At 36.0% G+C, this 11,142-nt stretch overlaps 1 protein-coding gene across 1 annotated transcript in view; it reads left to right on the forward strand.

The window, feature by feature from the left end:
• JAK2 (Janus kinase 2) overlaps positions 1-11,142 on the forward strand; it is a 135,007-nt gene that overhangs the window by 44,892 nt on the left and 78,973 nt on the right. Inside the window, exon 3 of the mRNA XM_059411990.1 lies at positions 4,833-5,083. Within this exon, the coding sequence (XP_059267973.1) occupies positions 4,864-5,083 (220 nt within the window). The 5' untranslated portion in view covers positions 4,833-4,863. The remainder of the gene's footprint in view (positions 1-4,832; positions 5,084-11,142) is intronic.

The raw sequence follows: 11,142 nt of genomic DNA on the forward strand, positions 1-11,142 counted from the left end.
TTTTTAAAAATTGAAGAAAAGAAAGAAAAATAGGATGTTACACTTACCCACATATTTACTATTTTTGAGTTTTTCATTTCATTCTACAAATCTAAGTTTGCATCTGGTATCATTTGCCTTAATCCAGAGACCTTTTTTATTTTAAGCATTTCTTAAAGTTTGGGGGCAGTTTTTGGTGATGTGTTCTCTCAGCATTCATTTATCTGAAAATATATTTATCTTAAATTTTAAAGGTCGTTTTTGAGATGTCAGTTGTAAGTTTTATCATGGCTCTCCTGTATGTATGTGGCTACTTTTCAGATTTTATCTTTGATTTTTTTTTTAAAGATTTTTATTTATTTATTTGACAGACAGAGATTACAAGTAGGCAGAGAGGCAGACAGAGAGAGAGAGGAGGAAGCAGGCTCCCTGCTGAGCAGAGAGCCTGATGTGGGACTCGATCCCGGGACCCCGAGATCATGACCTGAGCCGAAGGCAGTGGCTTAACCCACTGAGCCACCCAGGCGCCCCTTCTCTTTGATTTTTAACAGTTTGATTATGGTGTAACTAGATACGGATTTTTACAAATTGGGGCTATATGAACTGTTTGTATTCGTGGTTTGAGATACTCAATTTTAGAAAAAATTTAGCAAATATTTTTCCAAGTATTTCTTCTGTCTTGTTTACATGTATTGGATTGCTCAGTATTGTAGAGGTCATATGGTTTTTTATATCTTCATGCATTTATCTTTTAATGTGAGTCTATTACATTTGTATCATAGTGAACACATTTTATAAAATAAATTCAACATTTGGATTTGCTGTTATTCCTTTCTTCATATTTTATCTCTTGACTCTCTATAACATTTTTTCTTTATGTTAAGTAAGTTTCAGTTGACAGTTGTCTGTTGTGGATGATATCTTGTATAAACCCTGGGTAGTGTGGATTTCAGTCTTTCTTTGAAATGTAGAGCTTTGTTGTAGCAGGTAGTTCACCCTGTGGGGCTTTGTGTTAGGCTTTGTTAGGACTCTTCATCCAGTTTTGTCCTTACTTCTGGTATGTGGCTCCTATTCCTCAAATGTGCCTTTTCTGGAGTTTCAGTGAAAAGGGTGGGATATTTACCAATTCCTTCTACATTCAAACTCTGATTCCCCAGGACCAGGTAGCTAATGAAATCTCTTCCTATTTCTTTTAGGTTCCTAGTTATTGCCTCTCCTTGGGCTTTTTGGGTTTTCATCCCATGCAGGGGGGTTCAGGAATCAGCCCCTCTTTTCCCCCAGGATTTCTGCCTTTGATTTCTTTCTGATTTAGCAACTTCCTTGATTCTTCCAGCCAATAAGGCTACAACTTTGTATAAGAACTCTGTCCTCTTTTCCAGCAACCACTTGGGCACTACAAAGACTTTGTAGTTCTTCAGGATAAAAGGTGGAAGAATATGGACCTCATTCAGTGTTTTTCCTTTGGTCAAGGGTCATATCTCCTTCCGTTGCTGTCTGCTTTTGTTTGCTTGTAAATATCTTCAGTGTTTTTTAAGGATAGTTTGTTCTAGTGTTTGTAATTATTATTTGTAGATTGTATGGGTTTGTGTAGGATATCAAAAGCATCCAAATAGGAAGAAGTAAGTATGTATGTGTGTACACACACACACACACACACACACACACACAGGAGGAGTATTCAGCCTTAAAAAAAAGGAATACACATTATTTGCAACAACATGGAGAAACCTCAGGGGCAAGTAAAATAAGTTAGAATGACAAATACTGCATGGTACCACTTACATGTGTAATTAAAAAATAGTCTAACTCTAAGAAACAGGTAGAAAAGTCTTGCTAAGGACTGGGATTTGGGAGAAATTGGTAAAAGGCTATAGATTTTCAGTTATAAGGTAGATAAGTTTTGAAGATCAAATATAACATGGTGACGATAGTCCTGAACATTGTATTGTATAAATGACATTTTCTAAGGGAACAGAAATTAAATGTCCTCACTGGGGTATAAAAAGTACCTTCATGAGGTGACAGGATGTGCAAACTCAGTGCTGGGGAATCATTTCACAGTGTATACAATGTAAATCATTATGTTGTATACTCTAAGTATGTTCCAGTTTTGTCAATTATATTTTAGTATGGTGGGAAAAATATTTTTTTCAATCAAAGACTAAAACTTAAAAATCGTTAGGGCCTCACTGAGAGACCTACTAAAAGACACACTTCAGCAGAAAAAAAAGTCCAGAAGGAAAGCATAGGATCCAAAACAATGGTGAGGACAAATTGATGAAATGATTGCAAATTTGCCCCTTAATGGCTAAGAGTTCATTTTAGATGCCGTTCTCTGTTAAAAAAAAGAGTATAATAATTAAAAGAAAATTTATAAAAATTTTTATTTTTGAACAAATTAAAATTGTTTGAATTTGTGTATCCAGTTGCAGGTAGACTTCACAAATCTTGTGGTTTTAATAATTGCCAGTTTCTTGTTTCTCGTTTCTCTAGTCACTGGAAGTCCCCAGTTATTTGAAGAACTAAGTATTAAACTCTAGTGTTTTCTCTAATTTAATAAGGTCCTTATAGTTAGATACAGAGCTGAAGTTCACCTTGCACTTCACTTAATCATCATTTCTCTTTTCCTTTAATGTCTAAACTTAGTATGGTGCTTGGCACTCAGTAAATGCTGTATGCTGTCTGTTTGCTGTTGTTTTCCCCTTCTTCCTTCACATGGCTCTGCTCATGAGTTAAATGAGTACATTTGTGGGAAAGATTGTGAGATTTTTAGCTCTTTCTGATGTCAGTCTCATGTTTAGCTGCTAGCTAGATGCTTGTGTAATTGCCCTGCTTCATTTCCAAACAAAAGTGTGTAAAGCAGCAGTCTTGATTCTCCTTACCCTGCCAGGTCAAGGGGCAAAGTCTTCATTTTCTCATTTCCATTAATGGTATTATAGATCTCCTAAACCTGAAATAGTCACACCATCTAAACCTGAAATATTCTCACTGTCTTTTACTCCTGGATTTAAAAACATTTTTTTAGTACAGTTTTTAGTATAGTATAGTACAGTGTTGCATTAGTATCAGGTGTACAGTATAGAGATTCAGCATCTCTATACATTATGCTGTGCTCACAAGTGTAGCCATCAACACTATTATACTATACTATAGTATAATAGTATAGTATAGTACAGTATATAGTATACTATACTATACTATACTATTGTACACTATTACAGTATTACTATGTTCCCTGTGCTGTGTCTTTTATTCCTGGGACTTATTCATCCCATAACTGGACTCCTGTCTTCCTCTATATTCAGTTAATTACCAAGTTGCATGAATTCTTACTGTTACATTACCATTCATCATTCAACTATTAAAGTTTCACTTCAGGATCTTACTTCTCCTTGGACTATTGCAGTCGCCTTTTAACTGTTTCTGGTTTCAACTTTCTAATTCATCATTGACTGTAGGATAAAGTTTAATTTCTTTGATCTGATCTATTTATTTGTATATTTATTCTTAAGTAGGCTTCATGCCCAATGTGGGGCTTGAACTCACGACCCTGAGATTGAGTCGCATGCCCTACCCATTGAGCCAGCCAGGTGCCTCTTAAGTTCTTTGATCCGATACTCAGATTTTTCTTAATATTGCACTATAGCAATTAGGATTGCATTCATTTACAAATAATAAGATGTCTGGTGGTAGATAGGTGATTCTTGACATTGATTTGGATGCTTAAGTTTGCTAGGTCTTTTATTCTCTTGGCATTTCCTTCCTGGTTGCTCCATGGTTTTAAAGTGACTGCCCTACCCGGTATTTATGCTCAGAGGCAGGTAGGAAGAAAATGAAAGGGGAAAAGCAAAAGGCAAAAAGGGAAGCCAAGTCAACTTCCTTTTAAGGAAGGCTCCTAGAAGTACCACCCAGTAACCTCCACTTAAATCTCATTTCTTGAAACTGGTTCACGGGGCTATCCATCTGCGGGAAAGTACAGTTCTTTGGGGATATGTTGCTCTCCCCAACAAAACTGGGCTATATCAAGAAGGAAGGAAAAATGTTTTTTGGGTATGTAGTTGCAATTTTCCACAAATATCTTTTTTTTTTTTTTTAAAGATTTTATTTATTTATTTGACAGAGAGAAATCACAAGTAGATGGAGAGGCAGGCAGAGAGAGAGAGAGGGAAGCAGGCTCCCTGCTGAGCAGAGAGCCCGATGCGGGACTCGATCCCAGGACCCTGAGATCATGACCTGAGCTGAAGGCAGCGGCTTAACCCACTGAGCCACCCAGGCACCCCTCTTTTTTTTTTTTTTTTTTTTAAATCCTTTCTTAAATGGCATAACTTCTCAAATACTGTACTTCAGGCCAGTAAATGAGAATTGATCTTATACCTTCCTACTTCTCAGCACAGTTCTACTCTCTCATTCATACAAATCCAGTCTGTTGTACAGAATCAGTTTTAAATGTGACCTCTCTAATAAAACTCATCAGTTTTAACACAGTTTGAAATGTGATTTACCCCCTGCAGACACCCAATAAGCAATTGTCATAGTAATTCATTTGTTGAGAATTTATGTTGCCTAGTGGGATCTCTTCTGTCCTGTGACTAATTTTGTTTGTTTGTTTGGTTAATATTACATATCTGTATTATGTTTCCTCAGTTAAATTGTAAACTTCAGCTTTATGGTCCTTGTCCACAGGAAGTTTATAATCTCAATTTCTCTCACTATGCTTTGTATAGTAGTATACAGTATTTATTTAGTTAATGAATTTAGCAAAGTCACTGCTTTCGGGGAAGCCTTCTTTATATATGAGGGATGCCTTATCAGTATCACTTCATTTTGTAACTTACTGTTTTTTTTCTTAACAGGCAAATGTTCTGAAAAAAACTCTGTGTGGGGATGGCTTGCCTTACAATGACAGAAATGGAAGGAACGTCCGTATCCCCTGTACATCAGAACGGTGATTTTCCTGGAAATGCTAATCCGGTGAAGCAAATAGATCCACTCCTACAGGTGTATCTTTACCATTCTCTTGAGAAAGCTGAAGGAGAGTATCTGAAGTTTCCAACTGGGGAGTATGCTGCAGAAGAAATCTGTGTTGCTGCTTCTAAAGCTTGTGGTAAATATTTTTTAAAAATTATTTTCTTCTTTTTTAATAGATTATCACTTCATTTATGCTCCTATAATACAATGTGCAGGTATAATGTATTATTTTTTATTTTTTAAAATGCTTATATGGCAGTGTGCTTTCAAAGAAGAGCTGCTAGAGCTTGGAGACCTGCATGCTACCTGGTGCTGCCTCACAGTGAGGGCTCTGCAGGTGCTGAGCTCCTCGGTTGCCCCAGGTGCAGCTCCGTAAGTGCCTGGTGCAGCAGCTGCCCACCATACGGTTCAGACAGCAAACTTTGATGGAGTGTGTTGTTTGCAGCCGGGGAGAGTACATAGGCCCAGTGAGAATGGCTGTCTCCACCTAGGTTTCAAAGGATGGAGCCCCAAATCCATAGGGGCTGGGCAGCCCGGAGTTTTGGGGCCAGCCTCTGGTAAACAAGGACAGAAACCTTGTCCCAGTGTGTCCTGTAGGCAAGACCTCTGCCCTAGTGGGCTGGGAGAACAGATTGTCATGTCAAAGAGGATTATTCTCAAGCCTTGGAGCTGATAGAATTTGCCCTGTTGGGTTTTAGACTTGCTTGGGACTGTAATTCCTTTTTTTCTTCTTCCTTTTGGAACAGAAAAGTCTATCTTATGGCTGTCCTGTCATATTTTGGAAGCATTTAAATTGTTCAGTTTCACAGATTCAGAGCTGGAGGGCAGTTTGCTTAAAGATGAATGAATGGTACCTTGAGTCTCACCCAAATATGATTTAGTTGGTATTCAGATGAGTCTTTGAACTTCAGAGTTTTGAGTTGATGCTGGAATGAGTTAAGATTTGGGGGACTGCTGGGATGGAGTGAATATATTTTGAATGTGAAAGGATGTGAATTTTGGGGTCCGGGGCAAAATGGTAGGTTTCTGTCGCTATGTCTTTATGTCTCCTTATCTTTATTTTTTCTGCAGCTTTTACTCTAGAAGTTTTATTTGTATTGCTTTTTAGTAATTTCCATTGCCTCATCATGTTTGTGTTTTGTGCTACCTTCTTTGCTAGAGGGAATATATTACAGTACCTGATTTATCTATCATTTATAGGTATCCTTCTACTGATTGATGTTTCTTCTGGTTATAGGTCATATTTTCCTGCTTTTTTGAATGCCTACAATTTTTTATTGGATGCTGGGTATTGTAATGTATATTTTCAATTTTCATTGTTACCTGCTGGATTTTGTTGTATTCTTTAAATAGTGATGGACTTTTTTCTGGCACAAGGTTAGGTAATTGGTGGGTGGTTTACTTAGCTGCTTTTGAGATCCCCTCCTTTTCTTTCTTCTTCTTTCATTAATCCAATATTTCTAGTACATTCACAGAGCCATGCAACTGTCATATCAGTTTTCCACCCCCAGAAAGAAACCTCTTACCCATCAGAAATCATTTCCCATTTCTTTCCCAGCTCCCAACAATAAATATACTTATTTCTCTAAGAATTTCTTTATTTGGAACATTTCATATAAGTGGAATCATGCCATATGTGGTTTTTTTGGTGACAATTTGTTGAATTCCTGAGTCATACTGTGACTTTGTGCTTAACGTTTTGAGGAACCACCAGAATATTTTCTGGGCACCTAAATCATTTTACATTTCTACCACCAGTGTATGAATGTCCCAGTTTTTCTGTGTCCTGATCAACACTTGTTATTACCGGTCTTTCTGATGAATGACACTGGTGGGTGTGAAGTGGTATCTCATTGTGTTTTTTTGAAAAAGTTTTACTGATAAATGATCCATATTTCATATTTTTAGAAAGGGTACATCTCAGTGATTTTTTAGTATCACCAGTCAATTTTAGAACACTTTTTCACCCCCAAAGAATCTTTGACTATTGACTATCACTGTCAAATCCCCTCATCCCTCTCCAGCCTCAGGCATCCCTTAATCTATATTCTGTCTCATTTGTTTGTCTAGATATTTCATATAGATGGGGTCATATAATAGGTGACCCTTTGTTACTAACTTCTTATACTCATATGATAGCTGATTGCCATGAAAATCTTTAGTAAAAGTTGAAAGATTTTTATGATTTGAAGAGAAACTCCAGAATATTCTACTCATGCAGTTTTTGTGAAGTTCATCCATACTGTACCATCTGTCAGTACTTCATTCTTTTATGACTTGATAATATGCTACTGTATGGATAATGCAATGTATGATTTAACTGTTGATCATTTGCTGGACATTTTGGCTGTTTTGATCTTTGTCTATCATGAATAATGTTCTTGTGAACATTGTGTACAGAGTTGTGTACAACGTGGACAAATGATTTCATTTCTGTGTGTATACTCAGGAATGGAATTGTGGGTCAAATGGTAACTCTTTGTTTAACTTCTTGAGGAACTACCAGAGTATTTTCCAAAGTGGCTGCACCATTTTTTTATTCATACCAGTATGCATCAGGGTTCTGATTATTCAACATCCCTAATGACAGTTGTTGTTATATGACTTTTAAAACTTATATCCACTCAAATGGATATAAGATGGTATCTTATTGTAGTTTTAATTTTTTTTTTCCTGATTACCAATTCTTTTGAGCATCATTGCAGTGGTTATTGGCAATTTATGTATCTTCTTTGGAGAAATGTCTATTCATATCATTTGTCCCTTTTTTAAATGTTTTTTGTTTGTTTGTTGTTGAGTTGTTAATAGTTATATTTTCTAGATACAGATCCTTTATCAAATATATAATTTGGAAGTCTTTTCTCCCATTTTGTGTTTTGTCTTTTCACTGTCTGGATCTGGTAGTGTCCTTTGAAGCAAAGATTTTCCATTCTAATGAAAGCTTGTTTATTTATTTTTGTTGTTGTTGCTTGTGTTTTTGTGTCATATCTAAGAATCTATTGCAAAAATCCAAGTTCTTGGAGAATTGCCCCTGTAGTTTCTTCCAGGAACTTTATAGTTGTAGTTTTGCTTCAGTTTGAGTTCGTTTTTGCAGCTGGTTTGAGGTAGAAGTGCAGTGTCACTCTTTTGCATGTGAATGTCTGTGTGTTAATGACTTCTACCATTTTGTGTAGTGTTTGTAAGTTTTGTCTATGTTGTACCATGTATTAGTACATTATTCTTTTATGACTGAATAATATTCAGCTAAATAGTATCAAATACAGGGTACAATACGGATGAACCTTGTAAATATTATAGGAAGTGTAAAAAGCCAGTAACAAATGGATATCTACACTCAAATCCCAGCACCATTTGATGAAGAGGCTATGATTTCCCCACTCAGTAGTCTCAGAACCCTTTCAAAGTATCATTTGGCCATACATGAGTGGGTTTGTTTCTGGATTTTCAGTTCTGGTGTCTATATATCTTAATGCCAGTACCATACTCTCTGCATTATTATAGCTTTGTAAAAAGTTTTATAATCAGGAATTGTGAGTTTTCCAACTTTCTTATTCTTTTTTGAGATTGTATTTTTTTTATCCTTTTATTAGATTTTGTGTTAGAGTTTTTGTACTGTTCTTTTAGAATTATCCTAGATACCACAATGTACATTTTTGGCTTATTACAATCTTAAGCTAGTATGTTTTAATTTTCTAAACAATTCAAGAACTTGAGAGCAGTTTAACTCCATGTACTTCTTTTCACTTTTGGTACTATTTATTTTATTTTATTTTATTTTTTTTTATTTTTTAAAGATTTTTTTTTTTTTTTTTAATTTGTCATAGAGAGAGAAGCGAGAGCAAGCACAGGCAGACAGAGTGGCAGGCAGAGGCAGAGGGAGAAGCAGGCTCCCTGCCAAGCAAGGAGCCCGATGTGGGACTCGATCCCAGGACGCCCGGATCATGACCTGAGCCGAAGGCAGCCGCTTAACCAACTGAGCCACCCAGGCGTCCCTCACTTTTGGTACTATTGGTATCATATGTATTATTTCTGTAGACATCATAAACCCCACAGGGCACTTATATTATTGTTGCTTTAATAGTAATTCTTTTGTATTTACTCTTTCCTTTGTTATTTATTCTTTCCCATGCTTCCACCTGACATCATTTTCCTACAGCTTAAAGAACTCCTTTTAGTATTTCTGTATCACAGGTTTGCAGGTGACTGATACCTTCAGCTCTTACTTATCTGAGAATGTCTTTTCTTTCTGATTTCTTTTTTGAAAGGTATTGTCACAGGGCATAGAATTTCTGGTTGGCTTTTTTTCATTCAGTATTCTCAATATGTCATATTCATTCATTGTCTTTTGGCTTCTCTGGTTCTTGTTGAAAAGCTACCTATTAATCTTTTATTTCTCCTTTGAAGGGAATATGTTTCTACACTCTGGTTACTTTTAAGATTTTTCTTTCTGTTGTTCATCTTTAGCAGTTTGATTGTGGTGTACCTATATGTTGTTTTCTTTGTCTTTATTTTGCTTTGGGCTCTCTGATCTTGCTGAATTTGTAGGTCAGTATCTGTTTAGCTTTGGAAAATTCTGGGCTATTCAGTTACATGTAAATTAGGTCTGTTTGACAGGTCTTAAATGCCTTTTATACTCTCTTCAGTTATTTCCATTCTGTTATTTTCTTGTCCTTCAATTTGGGTGCTTTCTGTTGACTTGTTATTGTGTTGTCTAATTCTCTCTTCTATAGTATATTGTGTGTTGTTAAATCCATCTGTTGGTCCACGGTTTAGTAGTATCAGTATCACCAGGGAAGTTGTTAGAAATGCAGTATCTCAGGCCCATCCCAGAATCGGTGAGTAAGAAACTATCTTTTTCAACAAAACCATGCTTTTCAAGGTTTTCAGCAAAAACCATGGAAGCCAAAAGACAGTCTCCAGGTTGTTATAGGGATAAACATTAAATTTTGAAAAGTACTGGTATGGCTCATTCTAGCTTATTCAGTTAGAGAGAACAAAAAACCCTATTTATTTATTTATGCAGTTTATGAAGCCTGGTTAGGATATACTCTTGAGATCTTTACAGTGGAACCCATATTATATGCCATGTACTTTGCCAAGTGCTTTATTCAGATTATAGCATTTTATCCTTCCAACTATCTTATGAACTCAGTTTTCTGTCCTTAATCTTAGTTGATGAAGTATAAGCTTAGATTAACTACCACAAGTTTACCTAGCTAGTAAATGGCCGAGCTCAGACTTGACTCATATCAGACTCTAAGCTAATGGTATATAGATTATCACTGTTTAAACTGGGATCCTTTCGAGGTGAAAAGATAGGCTATTAATGATTATGCTGGCACAGCAGACAAACCAAACCTGTCTTGGTCCAGCCAGATTATATGCTCCTCCTGTCTGTAGTTCTATGCTGTATAACTCCTCTCTTTTCTTTTCTATTTAGCTATTTTAGCTTCAGGAGCATTTACAGCAGATCCTTTATGAATATATACATTTTATGTATTCTGCTTACAATTACATAGAATAACTAAATCCTAATGTGCTTTCAGTTTATACATTATCTCTTCAGAAGCCTTCATTGAAGTCTTTACTTCATTTGACTCTCTCTCTCTTTTTTAAAAGATTTTATTTATTTATTTGACAGAGAGAAGGCAGAAAGGCAGGCAGGGGGTGGGAGAAAGCAGGCTCCCTTTCTGCTGAGCAGAAAGCCTGATACGGTGCTTGATCCCTGGACCCAGAGATTTTTAAAATTTTTTCTCTACTGTACTTTTAACCATTCTTTTCTTTGTCCCATATTAGTAACTGAGGCTGTAATCTCTTGTGTATCCTTCTATTATTTTTTCCTTGATCATATAAATACATCATATTATATATGGAGACATAATCCCCCTCCTTCCTATACACAGTCATTAGGATTTTGAGGTTATTATTTTATATATTAGAATCATATTTTATGCTTCTTGCATTTATCATGGAAACATATAATGTGAAAAGTTTATTCAAGCCACACACTTTTGCATTAATTCTTTTTATTCAGTTTCCTAATATTCTGCTCCATGGATTGCACTACCATATTTTTTTTTAATTTTTAATTTTTTAAACATATATTTTTATCCCCAGGGGTACAGGTCTGTGAATCGCCAGGCTTACACACTTCACAGCACTCACCAAAGCACATACCCTCCCCAATGTCCATCC

Source organism: Mustela nigripes, chromosome 9 (genome assembly GCF_022355385.1).
Source record: "Mustela nigripes isolate SB6536 chromosome 9, MUSNIG.SB6536, whole genome shotgun sequence".
NCBI classification, from domain to species: Eukaryota; Metazoa; Chordata; class Mammalia; order Carnivora; family Mustelidae; genus Mustela; species Mustela nigripes.